At 55.8% G+C, this 19,788-nt stretch overlaps 1 protein-coding gene across 2 annotated transcripts in view; it reads left to right on the forward strand.

Annotated features, from left to right (window-relative positions):
* MFSD4A (major facilitator superfamily domain containing 4A) overlaps nucleotides 1-19,788 on the forward strand; it is a 30,405-nt gene that overhangs the window by 2,143 nt on the left and 8,474 nt on the right. For both annotated transcript variants that reach the window (XM_059146954.1, XM_059146953.1), the window contains exons 2-6: nucleotides 8,882-9,080; nucleotides 9,720-9,980; nucleotides 13,068-13,236; nucleotides 13,677-13,792; nucleotides 15,084-15,257. In XM_059146954.1, the coding sequence (XP_059002937.1) occupies nucleotides 8,882-9,080; nucleotides 9,720-9,980; nucleotides 13,068-13,236; nucleotides 13,677-13,792; nucleotides 15,084-15,257 (919 nt within the window). The remainder of the gene's footprint in view (nucleotides 1-8,881; nucleotides 9,081-9,719; nucleotides 9,981-13,067; nucleotides 13,237-13,676; nucleotides 13,793-15,083; nucleotides 15,258-19,788) is intronic.

Consider the following 19,788-nt stretch of genomic DNA (forward strand, 5'->3'; position numbering starts at 1 on the left):
TAAAAAGTATTTTGACTTACAAAAGCTTCCTTACCTGGAATTTTTTAGGACTTGGGGTAGTGCAAAGAACAGGAAGGGGGAATGAGGATTATTCTAAATGGCAGGTTGGTGAGCCTGGTTTTGTGAAAACAGCAGAGATCCACACCTAGCTGGGCCCTGTCTTCCTCACTTGCTCCACACCTCTGTCATGGCTCCCTCCCTAACCAGGAGCTCTGAGCAGGCAGTGGAAAGGGTTCAGGGGCTCACGGGAAAGAAAAATGATATTGGTAACAGCAATAACTAACTTCACCAAACTGTCGCTCAAGGCCGGGCACTGTTCTCCGTACCTCACTTGTACTGACTTACTTGTCTTCCCCACCACCCTACGGATTAGTACTATTTTCTCCCCATTTTGTGCATAAGGAAGCTGAGGCACAGAGAGAGCAAGACACTTGCCCCAGGTCATACCACACAGCTGTTTAAGTCAGGATTTGAACACAGGCATTTGTCTCTAGAAGCAGATGCGTGGGAAATGGCTCTTGCTTTATGAGCAGTCAGCTTGAACTGTGTAGGGCACAAGTTACACCCTGTCCTCTCCAGGCACAGGCATATGGGTTGCGGATTCCTGAGCTGACACTCCTGGGAAGGAAACCCAGGGCCTCTGGGGCTTCCTGCTGGGATCTGAGGGTGGGGGTAGGTTGCTGTGGAGGGCATTAAGTCCTATCAGTTCAAGTTCACATTTAAATTTGCGACCTCAGTCCTCCTGCCCCCAAAACAAAATGTCAGGAAGAACCCTTTCCTTTGGCTAAGAGCAGAGTGGACTTCAGTGGGAATGAAAGGTATGGCAACAGGGGTGGTGTGTGTGTCCACGGGAGTCACTACCCAGCTTAGACCTGACAGCTTCTCACAATCCCCAATTTCTCAAAGCCCCAAAACCAACCACTAAAGCTTAACTCTGTGGGCCCTCACTACAAGTTCAGATACTAGTACCCCTGCCCCCAATCCCCATACGCTTTTCAGCTTAAGTGATTACCAGCTAGTGCTAGTGCTCCGGGCTGGTACTGGTGAGAGCATGGGGGCAGGGTTGGTTTGACACATTGTGAGGGCCAGATGTTGTGGACAGACTCCCCGAGAGGCACTGGGCAGCTCAAGTCAAGAGCTGCCTACTGCTTGGCCCAGACTGAGGACCAGGGCTGAAGAGGGATTCTGGATGCCTCCATAGGGACATGCATTGGAGGATCTGCATGTGAACAGCCTTTGGATGTTAGAGTCAGACAGGACAGGACAGGAGCTCTCTGCTCGGGGTAGGATCAGGACCCCCGACCACCCCTCATCCCCCGCCCCTGTCTCAGTCAGTTAAGCCTCTGCCTTCAGTTCAGGTCCTGATCCTGGGGTCCTGGGATCGAGCCCCACATCAGGCTCCTTGCTCAGTGGGAGCCTGCTTCTTCTCCCTCTGCCTGCTGCTCCCGCTGCTTGTACTCTCTGTTAAATAAATAAATAAAAATCTAAAAAAAGAGAAAGAGAGAGAGAGAGAAATATCTTGCTTATCGGGAGTGAGGAGCCATTCAGAGAGAGAACACAAAGTCACCCGGTTGGCAGGGTGTATAGGTATGTGCTTTGTCACACAGGAAAGAGAAAGGAGTATTTAGATAAAAGGTTAGGGGTTTTTCTTCCTGGTTTCATGGGGACCTGTCTAACCACCTCAGGCAGTTTGGGAGACCCCTTTATCTCAAAGGCATCAGGGTAGATAAATGGCTTTCAGACCTTCCCTGGCCTTCTCGAAGCCTCGCCTTGGCCTCCCTCCCCTGCATGCACACTCTTAATTGAAGGCTTGACTTCCCCTCCGCCGTACTCACGGTCTCCTTCTCTACCTCTAATTTTCCCACTCCTGCAAGTCCTGCTCTGCCCCAGACCCAGCTCTCACTCCCTCCTGCCCCTTGCATGAAATCCAGTCTTCCTTCCATGGAGGGGTTTCCCAGGCCACCGTCAAACCTGCTTCCCCAAGACCCCGGCCCCCTGAAGCACCTGGAACGTAATACAAAAGTCAGTTTCATCCTCTGAACTGTGCCCTGGGTGGTCTCCCATCTAGAAAGGCTCTGCCTCTCTCTCCAGCAGCTTGTCCACATTTCAGCATGCAGCAAACCTGGGCTGAGAGCCTCCTGGGGGGTCTGGCCCCAGATGTGATTCTTGCTTTAAAAAACTCATCTCAGTGGGGCACCTGGGTGTCTCAGTCATTGGGCATCTGCCTTTGACCCAGGTCATGGTTTCAGGGTCCTGGGATCGAGCCCCAAATCCAACTCTCTGCTCAGCGGGAAGCCTGCTTCTCCCTCTCCCACTCCCCCTGCTTGTGTTCCCTCTCTCACTGTGTCTTTCTCTGTCAAAATGGGTAAAATATTTTTAAAAAAGAAAGAAAGAAAGAAACTCATCTTAGCCTGGGAGTTACCATACGACCCCACAGTGCCACTCCTAGGTATATGCCTCAAAGAACTGAAAACATGTCAACACAAAACCTCGTACAGGAATAGCGGCATTATTCATCATCGCCAAAAAGTGGAAGCCAACCAGATGTTCATCAGTGGATGGACGGACAAACAAAATGTAGTACACCTACACAGCGGGGTGGTATTCAGCCAGAAAAAGCAATGAGGCTCTTATGCACACTACAGCATGGGGGAAACTTGAAAACAAAATGCTAAGGGAAAGGAGCCAGGCACAAAAGACCTCGTGCTGTATGGTTCCATTTCCGTGAAAGTCCTGAAGGGGAAAATCTACTGATACAGAGCGTAGAGTGGTAGGTTCCCAGCATATGGGAAAGGAATGGTGCGAGGGACGCCCCGTGGGTACGGGGTTTCTCTCTGAGGTGAGGGCAATGTTCTAAACTCAGATGGTAGTGACGGCGTCACAACTCTGAACGGCTAAAAACCACTGAATCACATACTTTGAAGAGATGCATTTTATGGTATGTAAATTATCTCAAAAAATTTTTAAGATTTTGTTTTTTTAAGTAAGCTCTATGCCCCCTGGTGGGACCCAAACCCACAGCCTTGAGGTCCAGAGTTGCACACTCCACTGACAGAGCCAGCTAGGTACCCCTGTCTCCGTTTCTTTTTTCTTTTTTTTTTAAAAAGATTCTTATTTATTTATTTGACAGAGATCACAAGTAAGCACAGAGGCAGGCAGAAAGAAAGGTAGAAGCAGGCTCCCCGCCGAGCAGAGAGCCTGATGCGGGGCTAGATCCCAGGACCCTGGGATCATGACCTGAGCCCAAGGCAGAGGCTTTAACCCACTGAGCCACCCAGGCGTCCCCCGCTGTCTCCGTTTCTTAAATAAAAAAAAAAAGAATCTTGAAATGCAAAGGTTTCAAAACTCATCCCACCCCTTAATTCACTCATCCAACAAGTATCTTTCCAGCCAGACCCCGTTTGCAGGGGTGAACACAATGGACAAGGTCCCCGTTCCCATGGAGCTTACGCTCTGGAGCCCCCCATCCGTGAACCGGAGGCCGGGAAGCAGGGTGGGGCTGGAGCATAGCAGAGTTGAGAGGTTACTTTTACCAGCGGGTCAGGGAAGGCTGCTCTGAGGAGGTGACATTTGAGCTAAGGTCTGAAGGCCAGGAGGGAAACATGCATTCGAGTAACTGGAGGAGAGGGTTCTGGGCAGACGAAACTGCAAGTCCATCCAAAGCGGGGAAGTGCTCCCTGCAAGGCTAGCTCCCCAGCAGACCATGGGTGTGGTCACACACGGGGTGCAGCAGCCCCAACCCGACAGCCCTAACAGGCCCTGAGAGCTGCCTTAGGTTGGGATCTCCCCAAAGACAGGCTTTCTTGCTGCTCCCTCTGAGTCTCCCGAGCCTTAACACAGAGCCCTGAGCAAGCTGGGGTGTCATTGTGGGAATGACTGGTTAGAGGGGGACCTTCTCCTGGCCCCCTCAGTCTGGGTTGTCCCTTCCCTGTTGGGCAGCTTGAGCTCCGGTCTCCAGCCTGCCCAAGATCCCAGGAGATGCCCTGACTCCTGTTTTTTTGTCCCAAGCCCCCATTCCTCTCTTGGAAGCTGCCGGCTCCTTTCGGCGTGGGGAGGACCTGGGGGTGCCTCTGACTCTTTCTGGGTTCCAGGCACTTCTCCTTTTCCCTGGCTCCTCCAGGAAGAAGATTATCAGGGTGGGGATGTCCTGAGGCAAGATTGTGGGCACAGCAGTGCCCCGCCTGGGGTCCCTCATGTCGCCGTGGCAAGGGGCTGGTCCTCAGCAGCATTTCTCACCACCCAGCAGGCGTGGAGGGCAGGCCGTGCTGGCTCATGTCTTACTGCTTAAGCCCTTGCCCTGGTTGGGAGCCAAGCAGCCCCTCCTCTTATCACGGAACCGGGAGGGCCAGAGCCAGCACCCCGGCAAGGCCAAGTCAAGGTGATCACGTGTATCCTCGGGGTAAAGCAGAGTACTTGGGCCAGCAGGGTCGGCAGCGTGCTCAAGGTCACACAGCAGACTGGTGGGGCAGGCACCACAAGGCTCTCCCTCCCCCATTTCACCTTCTACATGGAACCATCAATGAGTAACCTGGCCATTTCTCAGGCTTCCTGAGGAAGGGTTCCTTAAACTCTCTGAGCTCTTCCTACATCTCCCCAGGCCTTAGGGAAGTAGGACCCCCTCTCTCACTGGCCTGAATTAACCTCTGAACCCAAGACCAGGGGAGGGAGGATCAATGAATGACACAATGCTGGCCTTCACCTGGATTGGGAGTCAGAAAACCCGATCCTGACTTTTCCCCTGTCGGGGCTCGGCTCTTGATCTATAAAATGAGGGGTAGGTCCTTGCTGCCACTGTAGCAGTTCCTTGAACCGACCTCCCACGGTCACCCCAGACCAGCAGGCTCTGCGGCCCAGCCTGGCTGGGACATCCGGGAGCTGCTGAGCACTCTCCCCTGGCAGGGAGGAGGTGAGCACTGGGGAAGGGAGCTGCCAGTGGCCGGAGAAAGATCCCAGGGAGCAAGCAAAAGACTGTAAGATCACACCGACTGCACATGCACGGCAGCCACAGGAGACAGAGCTTACCGTCCGCATTCATAAAGGAGCTAAGTATTCACCCCTGCAAGCTCAGAGGGGCTATGGCTAGGTATTCACCCCTGCAAGCTCAGAGGGACTGTGTGTAAATGCTGTGCCCTGAGCCGCCGCTGGAAAGTGGAGGGTTAGGAGGACCAGTCTTTTTTTTTTCTTTTAAATTTTTAATTTTCAATTGAAGTGTAGTCGACATACGTATTTTATCCGTTTCAAGTGCACAACATAGTGATTGGACATTTCTGTATGCTAGTCCGATTATACATCCGACTACATTTGTGCTGCCAAAGCCGTTTTGACATTATTATTCCATAATTTTCAATTACCCACATTCCTGGAAGGGGCCTTTGACCAAACCATTAAGTGACCAAACCAATTAGTCTATTTCAGTCTGGCTCTGGGATGTATCTGGGACTTCTTTTCCCTTGGCAGCAGTACGCCGTTCTCAAGAAATGTGTTCAGGCTGAGTTTTGGAATGCCCAGGCACAGCCCTGCTGAAGCCGTTGCTGGGGGGGAGACACAGGCTTTCCCGTGCCACAGCCGTCCCCAGGAAACGGGGCACGTCTCCATCCCCCGGGAACCTCAGGCCCAAGATGGGCTTCGCCCTCCCCAGCCCCAGCTGGTAAGTGGCAGGTTCAAATCATGCCCTGGGGCTGGCAGGAGATGCAGGAAGGGACCTTCCCAGGCCAGTTTCCCTCCAGCCTCTCCTTTCTGTTTTCTCATCCCTTCCTGGCTGTCCCTGAGCCCGGGAACAACAATCTTCCCTGCGGGCATCCCAGAACGACAAGGTGAGAAGGTACAAATGGAAGAGAGGGAGGCCAAGATGGGGCAGTCCACCGTGACCGTGGCCCTCCCCCGCCCCCCCCACCCTTCCCCAGCCTCCTGCTGCTGCACTGTCATCCCAGCCCTACCTAAGGCTTTATCTCTGGCCTCTGTCTCTGTCTCTCTGTCTGTCACGTACCACAACTCCCGCATCAGGCCCCTCTAAGTCTCCAGGCCATCCTGTGTGGGGTGACAAGACAAGCCTTCCTCAAGCACGTTTCCCATCTGGGCGGCAACAGCCAGCACCCCTGGATGGAACAGCAGCTCAGGGCCAAGCGCGGTGCCAGGCACGGGGCCCGCAGCGAACAGGTGACACACATGCCTTGGGAAGCTCGCCACGGAGCCAGGAGCCAGCAGGTATCCCAGAAAGGGCTTGAAGCTGCCAGAGGGACCCCTGGGGGCTCGTGTTCCAGCCACCACAGCTGTTCCCGCTGGTTCCTAGTGGGGTCTGTGGCCCAGCACCAGCTCTTTTACACACACGCGCGCACACACACACACACACACACTCCCTCTCTCTCCCTCTCTCTGTCCTCCACGGAAGCGCAGCATGACTTAGGAATTACCAAGATGAAGACCTGGGTTCGAGTCCAGATGCTCGGCTGCTTTACTCTCTCAGTCCTAGTTTACGCGTGGGTCCAGCAGGCACCATCGCCCTGGGCCTGTGAGCTAAGGTTTGCTGTCATTTTCTTTTCCCGCAGCTCTCCTGGCCACGCTCACTTGCTGATCCTATGTCCCATTCCCACAGAGCTTGTCCACACTCACTTCTACTTTTCATTCCTTCAGGACTTCACTACAGGGCTGTATTGTTTGTTTGTTTGTTTGTTTTTTAAGATTCTATCTGTTTATTTGAGAGAGAGAGCACGAGCCAGCAGGGGTTGGTGGGGAGCAGAGGGGGAGGGGGAAGCAGACTCTCCACTGAGCAGGGAGCCTGAAGCAGGACCCCAGGACCCCGGGATCGGGGCCTGAGCTGAAGGTGGACACTTAACGGACTGAGTCACCCGGGCAGCCCTACAGGGCTGGTCATTAGCCACATTCGTCTGGGTCTTTCGGGGCCACAGTGATAACGTGTGACCTCTTCACCAAAGTCTGCCCTTGACTTGGGGTGTCCACGCTTTACTGCAGAGTGGTGAGTGAGGTGGTGGAGAGCTCACCCCACCCCGTGTGTGCACGCTCGATGGGGAGAATAGTGGAGAGGGAGAGGAGGACCTTCTTGCTATCCCTGAAGTCAGGCCAGCCAGGAAGCTGCCGGGTTCATCTTGTGCAGGCAAAGGAACAGGAAAGAGAGAGTGAGCCATCATGAGAAGCCTGCCGCGTTCATCACCCGTGGAGACATGGACATCCCCTCCGCGCCGGGTGCCAGGGAGTGAAGGGGGACCCGAGGCCGGTTGCAGAGGCAGAAATGCACAAAGCTCAGTGGGCCCCCCAACTGTCAGCAGGGGAAGGGGGGGCCAGGAGAGACCTGAGCAGGCCTCCTCACGACACCACCCTCCTGACCCTCCTTCTAGTGGCTGGGGTGAAGTGTGGCCAGAGTCCGCATCTTCCTGCTCACACAGAGTTGGGAACAGACAGGGGTCATGATCAGTGATCTCCCCAGCAGATCAGCCTGGAAACAAGAAAAGAGGAAGTAATGAACTAGTGCTATCGGCAGAGGCCTTCTGATAAAGGAAGTAATCAAAGATGGACCAAAAGGAGAAGCAGAGAGCCAGAGGGGGCAGAGGCATGACCTTCAAGGGAAAGGCATAGCTGAGAGCTCTCCTGGGGCCTCCCTCTTTGCCTTAATGTGCCGGAACCTCAGGTCTTCTCGCCACTCGCCCCTGCCACCTCTCCAGGTCCAGCTGCCAGAACTTTTCATAATCTGAAAATCTTCCGTTATAACCTTTTTGTTCCAGAACCTTCTTCTTCTTCTTCTTTTGTTTTAAAAGTAGGCTCTATGCCCAGTGTGGTACTTGAACTCACAACTCTGAGATCAAGAGTAGTATATTCTGCCGACTGAGCCAGCCAGGCATCCCCAGAACCTTCTTCCTACCCAATGTCCTTCACCCATATTAGCCTTTCAGAGTGGTTCCAGAAAACACTAGACATCCTTCCTTTCTCAGAGTCTGGTTTTTAGGTAAGGCGTACCAACGTGATCTTGACAGAGCCCTAAGACATACCATTCACTCGCTCACTCGGGTTCCATTCACTTCCCCTCATTCCTGAGGGGAACAGGCCTCAGCCTGCCTGTTGTGGGCTCCTCTGCAGGAAGGTCAGCTTCCCAGATACCTCTCATTGAGGACAGCCACAAGGACTCCATTCCAGAAACTTGCAGAGCCAAGATCTCTGCCCAAGGGCCAGGGGGATGGGGTGGAGGAAGGTGCCAAATTACCCAAATACCTTGGCTTCGGGCTTTGGTTCAGGTGGTTTTAGTTGGCGCCTGGGAAGGGCCCTTTGGCCATTCCTGTGTGGGGAGAGCGCACTGCAGCCCGGCTGGGGAGGGGAGGGGTTCGGGCTCCGCCCCATGCCCCACCCCCACAGTTTCCCCAATATGGCACATTACCTTGGGATGCTCAAAGCAGATGCCCCTCACACATCTGTGAGAGGGACAGAAAGAGCTCTGTGTATAATAGTTTATGAGTAAACTATTCATTTATTATTTTAAAGGTTTTATTTTTAAGTTCTCTTTCTGCCCATCGTGGGGCTGGAACTCAAAACCCCAAGATCAAGGGTCACATGACTCTACTGACTGAGCCAGCCAGGCACCCCTCTACCTAAGCAATTTAAAACTGCTTGTACGTGAAATAGGAGCAGTTACACTTCCTTCAGTGCGTATCGTGGGCCGCCTCTGTGCGGCAGGGACTGCAACCCGAGAAGACGGGGGACACAAGGGACATCGCATCTGCAAGCTCCAAGCTAATGACAGAGCTTCTTCTGCAGCCCTCTCCCCTCTTCTACCAGAGGCATTCCCGAGGCTGCCCGGCGGGGGGAGGACAAGGAGGGGGCTCTGTATTTGAAGAACCCAGAGCCCCTCCCCTGACTCACGCCTCTGCCCCTGCAGCCTGGCCCAGTCGTTATGGGCCCTCTTCACGTCCACGCTGGCCATCTCGCTGGTGTTTGCCATCATCCCCTTATGCCGAGACGTGCAGGTGCTGGCCTCAGTCATGGCGCTGGCGGGCCTGGCCATGGGCTGCATCGACACCGTGGCCAACATGCAGCTGGTAAGGATCTACCAGAAGGACTCGGCCGTCTTCCTCCAGGTGAGTCCACTCGTGGGCATGGGGCTGCGTGGTGGGAGGCCACGGGGTGCTCCCTGGGCCCTGGCCACCTCTCCTGGGCCCCTCCCCGGGGCTAGGTGTCTTTTACTTTAGGCCAGGTGGTGATGCGGTAGGAGATGAGTCATGATCTCTGGACTTGGGTCTCCTCCTCTCTCAAAGGCAGCCATGCTCCCTGTGTGCCGGGTGGTCACGGGAGTCTAGGCGCCCCCCCCGAAGAGGTTCTTCGTGAACCCGAGAGTGCTGTGATGGCGAGACGGGAGGGCTTGTTGTTTCCTCGACTCCTTCCCCCTCTCTGTATTTCCCTTCCTGTCCAGCCCTGCCCTTTATCAAGCCCCCGTCCTTATGGGGGTGTTAGCTGGTCGATGTTATCATGGGGCCAGCCCGCAGGTGTGGTTAAGATTTGGGAAAGAAGGAAGTGGAAGGGAGGAGAAGGGCCACTGTCAAGTTCTCCCAGACCAAGAAGGTCGTGGAGAGGAACATCTCTCCTCACCTCTCCTGCTTCCCTATTGCTCCCTCACTCTGGGACCAGGCAGGGGCTCCCCAGATGGGGCACAAAGTGGGGGATGGGCTAGGAAGCGTGAGCCATCCCCCTTACCCCCACCACTTCTCTTCCCTCCTCAGGTTCTCCATTTCTTTGTGGGCTTCGGTGCTCTGCTGAGCCCCCTGATTGCCGACCCCTTCCTGTCTGAGGCCAACTGCTTGCCTGCCAACGGCACAGCCAACAGCACCTCCGGCAGTCACCTGTTCCACGCGTCCAGGGTCCTGGGCCAGCACCATGCCGAGGTGTGGCGTTTGTCCAACCAGTCACTCTCCAAGCTGCCTCCGCAAGACAGAGCCGGGACCCGTGTGTCCTACGCCTTCTGGATCATGGCCCTGATCAATGTGAGTGCCATGAGGGGAGGGCTGGATGGGGACAAGTGGACAGTCACACCTACCAGTCCATACCAGCTCCCAGGGTAGACTCTTCTGATTATGAGCAACGTGCTGGCCTGTGGGAAAGCAAGGGGATGGGAAAACTGACCCCCTCCACGGAGGTATCTGAAGGCAAAGGGGGGGGGGTCACAGGAGGTCATTTCGAAGGTCCTTGCTGGGGACAATCCATGACTGTGATCTCAAGGGAGATAAAGCCGTGAGCAGGTTTAGCACAATGGAATCAGGGTCAACTTTCAAGCCATCTGAGGCTCCATGGGAAACCAGCTCTTTTCCTCCGAGGCCAGACAAAGCACATCCAGGGACAGAGCCCTGTATGATGTCAGGCTCTTCCCCAGGGCCCTTCATCGTCGGTGGGATTCTCCTGCGCCCTGGTGTGAGGTGGGCTCCTGCGGAGGCTGGGGGATGGATGAGATGACCTCTGAGGGGTCCTGCCTACACCAAGGCTGCCACAGAGCAGAGCAGAGAGGTCACTCACGGTGACTGGGTCAGTTACTGAGGCCGCTCTGCTGCCCAGCTGCCGTCCTCCCCATCAGCCTGACTGAGCCTGACTGCAGCCTGGTGCTCTGCAACAGGTCCCCGCAGAGGAGCCCAGGCTGTGGCCAGAGGCACCTCTGCCCTCTCTCCAGCTGGGGAAGCACCGTCAGGAGCCAGGAGCACCAGCAACAGACCAGGTCTCCTGGCTGGGGCCCGGCCTGGGCTGGCGGTGCCGATGGAGTACTCCAGAGGGCCATTTGCCTGGCTGTGGGTGGAGGACCAGATGGCTTGTCATGACTGAGGGCCTCCGTTGGCTCCAGGCAGACTTGTCCCCCCTCCAGGGATAGGCAGGCTGGGTTCAGGCACCCAGCTGCTGTTGGGCCTCAAAGTGACGGGGAACATGTCACACTGAATGGGGTCTCTGAGATCACCCAGTCCTGCGGAGCAGCAGAGAGGGGGTGGCACGCCGTTTCTGGGACCATCGGTAGCTAGCAAGGACCCGATCAGTGGCTAGCAATGCTCTGGCCGGGCCAGAACCCTGGGTCCCCGCACAGACCCCCTTCCTCCTGCCCCAGAGTCAGCGCTCATTTTTCCTTTCTTCTGCTTTGTAATTTTCCTTGTATCAGAATCTTCCCTCAGCGCTCTCCAAAACCCAGGCCCCATCTCTTGCTCTTTCCATGTTCTGCCCGTGCCGATCGTTGCTTTGGAAACAATACAGCATTGGGCCTGTGGCTGCCAAGAGGGGACCTGTTTGGAGCACTGTCCAAACAATGTCGAAGCTAAGACTCTGGGATTAGGAAACTGGAAGGTCCGGCTTAAGTGGCCGGTCTGTTTTCTGTTGCCCCACGAAGTGCAGACTGGAGGTGCTTGGCTGCAGGATGTCCGGACTTCCATACTGGTTTGTTTCTGAAGATAAACAGTGCAGCCCAGAAGAGAACGGGGCTGTGCACGCTTGTGGGCATGAATGTTCACACTCACTCACACACGCACCCGCACAGCCCACCTGCACAGCCCACCCAGCACTCTCTGACTTTGAAGGCGGAGCTCGCCTCCTCTGAATGGGCTTCTCATAAAGGCAGTGTTCCGCGGGGCCAGTCCCCTGTGTCGTCCTTCCCACCACGTGCCTCCCTGGAAAGCCCCACTTGCAGTGACCAGGCTCTTTACAGCTGTTTCCCCTTGGCCTTCACTCCGGCCTTCTGCTGCTGCAAGCCTCTGTGTGAGGGTTTCCTGTTTCCCCCATCAGACTGGAGGGAGGGCTTGTCTCCCCCATCAGACCCAGACTCCTGAGGGGGGGTCATCTCCTCCCCCTTGGGCCTGATGTGTGGTGTTGCCATGGCATGTCTGGCCTGGACGCAGCTCCGAGTATGGAGGGAGCTCCTGCAGGGACAGCACTGCAGGGAGGGGCCAGCACTAGGCTGGTGTTCTTGGGGGGGGCACCCCTGGGAAAATGCCCCCATGCACCAGCCTGGCTCCAGGGACTGGGAGGGCCCCTCGGTGCCACATGGGCCCTGCTGCCTCCCGCGTCCACAGTGGCTGCGCCCATCAGGGTGGGGGGGTGTGGAGAGGGCCTCTGGGGAGCTTCCGCAGCCCCCCGGACTTCCTCTCTTTCCTGAGCGAAGGGAACCGGGAAGAAGCTGTGGCAGGAAGCAGAGGTCGGACTTGACAAGAGCTTCCTGGAGGCGGGGGAGCTTGGATGCAGGCAGGGCACCCGAGGGAGGCGGCGGAGGCTTCTCCAGGCAACCACAGAGGCAGGAGACACCTCTCATTGCTCTGGGGCTTCCCGAAACCCCAGCGGCTTAGTGGGACTAGCCGCACGCGGAACACCGGGCTTGTGTGTACATGCTGCTCGGAGCCCGCATCAAAAGCAGCGCCTGTCTCCGCTTTCTAGTTTGCACACGAGGTCCCTGTGGACAGGCTCTGTACCTCCTCGGAATAACCTCAACCAGACAAGCCCTGAGGGGGCCTTGGCCCTGGACACAGTCAAGGCGCCCAGGCCCCCCTCCCACTCTGCCCCTCATCGACCGTGTGACCAGGCATTAAGGCTTTTAGGGTCTGTAGCTTCCCGTTCTGATCTCTTCCCGTTGCAACAGGTCATGACTGAGTCATAACTTTGAGCCTCAGTCGCCACATCTGGAAAATGGGCATAGTAAACAAACGCAAGCTGTCTTTGTAAAGTGTCACATGATGTCCCGGCATGAAGCAGTGTGGGGGCACCATTCAGGGTAAGGATCTTAGAAACGAGTTTATCTCTGGCCCCTCTCCAGGACCAGAGCCCTGGTATGAGTCCGAGCCTGGCATAGGACAAGGAGCTGTCTGCCAGAAAACGGATGTGGTTAAGGCTGGGCCGCAATTAAACCAGTCTGCGCTGGGTCAACACACCTGGCGCCCTTGGCCAGGGACGGTGTATTTCCCAGGTGGACACCCTGGGGAAAGAGCTGTCTTCCATCAGGACTGTGCAGACGCTCGCTGTTTGACCATGTGGTGGTGTCTGCTGCGGGCCAGGCTTGGGAAGGGGCCCGCCTGACGGGAATGGGGCTCTCTTGACCCTCTGCCCAACCCCAGCTCCCGGTGCCCCTGGCCGTGCTGTTTCTGCTGTCCAAAGAGCGGCTGCTGGCCTGCTGCCCCCAGAGGAGACCCCTGCTCCTGTCTGCCGACGAGCTGGCGCTGGAGACGCAGCCTCCAGAGAAGGAAGATGCCTCCTCCCTGTCCTCCAAGTTTCAGCCACACCCAGGTGGGAGCTCTAATGACCTCTGCCACCCACAGCCCCACACCGAGGCTGCCCTGGTGTCCCCTTACCCCAGAGGATGAACGTAGATTCCATCCTGGGTAATGGTGGCTGGAAACAAGCCACAGCACTGCTGGCCTGGCGAGAAGGGGCTGGAGCGATCCTGCCGAAGCGTGCGGGTTCGGGTTGCCATCCAACAGCCCCAGCCTCCCCTCTGCCTAGACCGACCTGCGTGACCTGGGCTGAGTTACTGGATCGCTCAGAGGCTTGCCTCCACCAGGACTGAGAGGGCCGTCCCTAACAGGTGGTGGAAGTTAGTAGAAGGTGGGAGGCGAGACGTGGTCCCCATTCTGCCAGGCTCTCTACCTGCCAGCTGCTTCTCCCGGGCCTACAGTGGGGGAAGGAGCAGGAGCTGAAACTCACCCTTGTCCTTGTGTCTCCTCCAGGCCACGAGGACCTGTTCAGCTGCTGCCAGAGGAAGAATTTCAAAGGAGCCCCTTATTCCTTCTTCGCCATCCACATCACAGCGGCCCTGGTCCTGTTCATGACCGACGGGATGACGGTGAGCCTGCCCTCCTCCCGGGAGACTCCAGCTGGGGGTAGCAAGAGAAAGAGCCAAGCACCGTGGTTTCCCAAAGGCCTCACCTCTAGTGCAGTGGATTCAAACATTTATGCTAAGTGGAGGAGACTGTCTGCAGAATTGTTCGCAGCCCCTTGGTACTATCTCTTCTGTCCTAGCCCATTGTCTTTATTTTCCCTAACTCTGTGGCTAGGGGCTTCTCTGGTTTGTTCCCAAGGGTGGGCTACCCACATTTTTTTTTAAAGGGGCAGAGCCCAGGGGCACTTGGGTGTCTCGGTCGGTGAAACGTCTGCCTTTGGCTCAGGTTATGATCCCAGGGTCCTGGGATTGAGCCCTACATCGGGCTCTCTGCTCAGCAGGGAGTCTCCTTCTCCTGCTGGCCCTCTCCCTTTCCCCCCACCGCTTGTGCACATACACTCTCTCAAATAAACAAAAAAATCTTAAAAAAAAAAAAGAATAAGTAAATGGGCAGAGCCCTATTTCTCCAGGTAGAGGTCATGCCGTGTAAACCCGAGGGCACTCTGCTTCCTGGAACACATTCCAAACCCCAGCTTCTCAAGCCGTGTGGTAAACAAGCGACAGGCAGGACTGGGCCCAGCTCCGCTGAGCCACAGGGGCCTCTGCTACTCTAGTTAGTGTCTGCCCTCGGAAGTCTCGTAGGATTCGGTCGGGGTCCTTTTGAATGGCTGACCGGATTAACTGACTACCACATCAGGGTCTCTCCAAAGAGGAGGTTCCAGGAGACAGATGGGCCAAGGGGAAATACACGTGCTAGCCCTGGTCGACTTCCAACTCTCGGTGTGACCTCGGGCAGCTCACTTCTCTCTGCCCCCTCATCTGTCAAATGAGACACTCTGACACCCCTTTTGTTCAGCCGTGGTACCCTTCCTTCCTGTGGCATCCTCATAGATAAGACATGTGGTGGAAGTCTGCTCCGGTGGAGGGACCGGATGCAGTGCCTGCGTGCCCAGACCTCCCGGCGCCCCCTGTGGAGACCCAGAGAGGCCCCCTCCCCCACCCCACCACTGCCTCCCTTGGCCTGCCCCTCAGGACAGGTGCAGTCTGTAAGCTGTGGCATGGCACGGGTCCTGTCCTCAGCTCAGGCCTGCATGTGTCTGGCGATCCTGGCTCCAAGCCCCCCTTTCACTGAGGCTCTAGGAGCAGGACCAGTCCTTCCTCAGCCCTCAGCACACCTGCCCCCACCCTGGGTTTCCTTTTCTGAGGGTCCAGCTGCCCCGCAGGTGTGCTCAGCAGGGCCTGTCTCTCCCCCCAGGGCGAGTATTCAGCCTTTGTGTACAGCTATGCAGTGGAGAAGCCGCTCTCTGTGGGGCACAAGGTGGCTGGTTACCTCCCCAGCCTCTTCTGGGGCTTCATCACCCTGGGTCGGCTCATCTCCATTCCCATCTCTTCCAAACTGAAGCCGGTCACCATGGTTTTCATCAATGTGGTAAGTGGCTTCCTATCACTTCCTGGAAGCACAGGAGGGCTATTTACTCCTGGCCCTCCTGCTGCCCCAGGACATTTGCTCAGGACTGGACTCTGCCAGCAGAGCAGGAATGTAGTAGATGGAGGAAAGCAGAAGTGAGAGGCGCTGGTGAGGAAGGGATGGAAATCCAGAAGGTGGAGCCTCTCTGTGTGACCTTGGTAAAACCTCTTTCCCTCTCTGATTCTCTGATTTTTGTACCCATAAAAGAAAGGGGCTATAAGAGGTGGTTACTGCTGTGAATGGAGCAGATCCCAGGGCACAAGCTGCCAAGGGTACAAGGGAAGCAGGTGCAGGCCTTGGTCCTCCTGTGTCCTCTTGGCGCCCAGCTGGTGAGAACCCCATGGCCACCCGAATCACCATCTCTGGGCTGGAGCCTCAGAATCTGCATTTTGAAATTCTCCCAGATGACTCTTCATAGCCAGACTAGAAGGGAGGATGGCATTCAGGGAACTGGCCCGTCTCAACAGCTGGGTGTCCTGGCCCAAACCTTCAGACCTGATGTGTGTCCGTGTCAGCATCTGTGATGAAGAGTCTAAATTACAGATTCCTGTAAGGTCATCTAGCCCAGCCTCCCTTCCGGGGCTCCAGGCACGTCTATAACATCCCCTCTAGGGGTCCACAGTCTGCTTACATACCTGCCGTGACTGGGAACTCATCCCTTTCCAGGTAGCCAAATCCACTGTCAAAAAGTACTTCCCTGCGTTGAGTTTCCAGCGGAAAGAGGGTCGGGAAATAATGCTGGGGCTACAGAGACCAGAGACCATGAGCTGCAAGAAAGGCCTTATCGTTAGCTTTGTGCTGGTCGATAACCTCTAAGAAAGAAATTCCCGTTCACTGTAGATGGGAGGTAGTGGGGGCAGAAGCCAAACTTGAGAGGGAGAGGGAGACAGGAAGTGGAGGTGTGACTGTGGCAAATATTTCTGAGCTGGAGAGTTCTGCTTGACAGGAGCCTGTGTGTAGGCAGAGGAGAAAGGGAGGAAGCCTGGGAGGAGGGGTCTGGGCAGATGCCATTGTTAGAGAGGAAGGGCCCTGGGGTGGGAATGGAGAAGGGAGCGTGAAGCTCAGTGAGGAGGAGGCCGAGGGGGTGCTCCAGGGAAGGAGCAGGTCATGGGGTGGAAGAGTCGGGGTACATGTGCTCCAGGTGGCCAGCCTCTGCGAGACCCAAGGTCAGCTGCTTAGACAGAGGACAGTGGGGTGGGACTCTGAGTCTGGGGGGAGAAGAACATCTGAAGCCCCCATATGACTTAGCCATTGATGATAAGAAACGCACCTGGACTACTGGCTTTTTTTTTTTTTTTAAAGATTTTATTTATTTATTTGACAGACAGAGATCACAAATAGGCAGAGAGGCAGGCAGAGAGAGAGGAGGAAGCAGGCCTCTGGCTGAGCAGAGAGCCTGATGCGGGGCTCGATCCCAGGACCTGGGATCATGACCTGAGCCGAAGGCAGAGGCTTTAACCCACTGAGCCACCCAGGCGCCCCGGACTACTGGCTTTTTAAAAGGAAACTCATATTCCTGGGCCCAGCCCAGGCTTCATGAACCGCAGTGTCCAGGGGAGGGAACCTAGCGATCTATACATTTAACCAACACCCCAGGGGTTCGTGTCATCAAGCAAGCGTGGGAAAACACCATCCTAGAGCAAATGACTCCCAAATACATTACCGGTGCTTTTGCAAAAGACAGATTCCTGGGCCCCTCCCTCAGAGATTCAGACTGGGGTGCAGAGAGAGGAGCCATGGTACCTCAATCGTTTTCAGGGCCTTTCAGCTGCCTTTGGTGGGCACCCAATCAGGGTTACCCTTCCACAGCCCTGCGTCAGTTTCCTGGCTCCGCACCTGCCCAGTGACTGTCCTATAGTCACTGCGACTTCTTCCGAACGGTCCTTTCATGTTTAAATTCATGGTCACCCTGCTGCCTATTCTCCTGGGTCTCCACGACCACTTCCCGGTGAATGAACAGCCATAGGGGAAGTTCAGCTAGGGAAGAAGATGGGCAGGGGAGGGTCGGGATGAGGGTGGCCTGCAGGTGGGAAGCAGGCTGTGTGGGAGGAGGGCTGCCTGGTGGAGCTGCTAGCTGGCCATGGGCGTATTCAAGCTTTTGTCACCCAGGCTAAAAGAAGAGAGGTGTTTTTCAAACTCCCCCAAGTCTAGGGATTTTCAGGGTGACTCTTCATGGCTTTCCTGTAAATTTCCTACAATTTCAAATCTGATTTGAAAATGGGGTGGCCAGGCAGCGGGGGCGGTGGGGGGAGCAGGAACAGCATCTTCAAAGCCCTGGTTCTGCCCCAGGCATGTAAGTTGGGAACTGACTTTCCAGAAGGGGCCAGTGCCACGGTGGCACGGAACGGGGAATGGTCTGGGCAGAGGCCACTGCTGGTTGATAGGCCCAAGGGTGGAGTTAACTGGGTAACTGGGAGGGAGCATGGTGGGCAGGGTCGGCGACAGGGAGCAGGGAACCAGGTTGGGGGCAGCCGACGTGGGCTAGATCCTGCAAAAGGCCTTGTAAGCCAGGTTTGGGTTTTTATTCAAAGTGGGAGCAAGGCAGGCCTTCAGTAGGTGTGAAGCAGGGAGTGGACATGATCTGCTTTGAATTTCAAAAACATACTCCCCTGTCCTGGGTGAGAGTCAATCAAGGAGAGAGATGGTGAGGAGCCCGTCTCGGAGTCCACACAGGAGAGGCTGCGACCGGATGAAGGTGGTCAGGATGGTTTTGGAGAGGTCCAAGAGTCTACCTTTTATCTGGGTGGAGGTGGTAGGATTTGCCCTGGCCTGAATGTAGGAGAGGTGGGAATAAGGAATTGAGGACTACCTTAGATCCAGGGCCTGTCCGCTGGGCCCACATCACTGATGTTGGGGGGCAGGGGGAAGAGTCGGTTTGGGGGAGGAAAGGCCAAGTTCTGTTTGGACAATCCTGTCAGCCAGCCAGTCACCCATCAAAGGGGCGGTATTTCGTGCCAGGCTGGAGCTCTGGACCCAGGTCGTGGCTGGAGGGATGAGTTGGACGAGACTGGCCGTAGAGATATTTGAAACCAGGGCGCTGGACCAGCAGGAAATGCAGACAAAGAAGAGCCAGGGGAGTCTGGGGCCGCGCCAACGTTTAAAGATTGAGCAGAGGAGGAAGAAAGAGCAGTGAGGCTGTGGGGCCATTTTCTGTGCCAAAGAAATACATTATATTTGGAAGCTTAACTATGTCGACTGCTTTTGCATTTTTACTGCATGAGAGAAGTCTTTTCTCCGCTGTGAAGAGAGTGTCTCTCCATCAGCCGCCATTTGCTGTGAACCCCCTCGGGGACAGGCTGACAAGGCCTCTGAGCCACAGTCTGAGACTGAGATCTTGCATAGAGACTGGGGGGCTGGTAAAGAAGGGTGAAGGGCAGGGCGCTCATGGGTGGCCGTTGCTGGCTTCCAGCTGGAGCACGTCCCTGGGGTCGGCCCGAGGAGGGTGACCATCCCTTCCCTCTGCCCAGGATCATTTTATCTGTCAATCAGCCAGGGTCGGGGTGGGGCTGGAGGTGGTTTCTTACATACCTTCTACGCTCAAAACACAAATACGAGGAGTGAGCGTTGTCTGAAGACTCACAGTTTAAGAGCCCCTGTGCGGCGGTCATTTCTCCAGCACTCTCCAGGGGAGCTTTGGTAACCCATTCTGCACACTAAGGGCCTAGAATCAGAGAGATCAAGGACCTCAAAGCCCCAGACTTGGTACTTACACCTGGATCTTCTGCCTCCAGACCCAAGCTGCCTGTTTCTTCCCAGCGGAATTTCCACCCCCCCCAGGGGAATTTTGCATAGAAAGTATTCAGTATTGGGGCGCCTGGGTGGCTCAGATGGTTAAGCCACTGCCTTCAGCTCAGGTCATGATGCCAGGGTCCTGGGATCCAGTCCCCAGTTGGACTCCTTGCTCAGCAGGGAGCCTGCTTCTCTCGCTGCCTCTGCCTGCCACTCTGCCTACTTGTGTGTGCTCTCTTTCTCTCTCTCTCTGACAAATAAATAAATAAATAAATAAAAACTTAAGAAAGAAAGAATGAATTCAGTGTTGACCTAAAAGCATTTTTAAGGAATTTAGAAAAAGCGTGACTTAACAAAACAATGCCCATGTGACAGAGACCCTTTCTGAACTAGAAAAATCTCTGGCCCCTGAGTCCACATCCCAGGGGTCTCTAACCGCAAGCAGGAATCTGGTCACAGGAGTCTGAGCTGAAGCCCTGGGTCCGGGGGCCCAAACTGCCACGGCCACCGACCCTCTTCCTGGGAGGTTCTCCTGGGTCCCCAGAGGGTGCGGACCCCACCACCCACCCCTACTACTACCCCCAGCCCTGCCAGCTTCTCCTGTTACCCCTGGGCTTCCTCTGCGAGCTCGTGGCTTTTGGGGCAAGAGAAGCAGCTTGTCTTCGTGAGGAGTGGAGGGCAGAGAGCTGATGGCTTGGCTGGAAGTCCCCGTGCTCACAGATGAGACCTTGGGGACAGACGGTACTGCCGCGCCAAGTGCTTC

This window comes from Mustela lutreola, chromosome 14 (assembly GCF_030435805.1).
Source record: "Mustela lutreola isolate mMusLut2 chromosome 14, mMusLut2.pri, whole genome shotgun sequence".
Classification (NCBI taxonomy): domain Eukaryota; kingdom Metazoa; phylum Chordata; class Mammalia; order Carnivora; family Mustelidae; genus Mustela; species Mustela lutreola.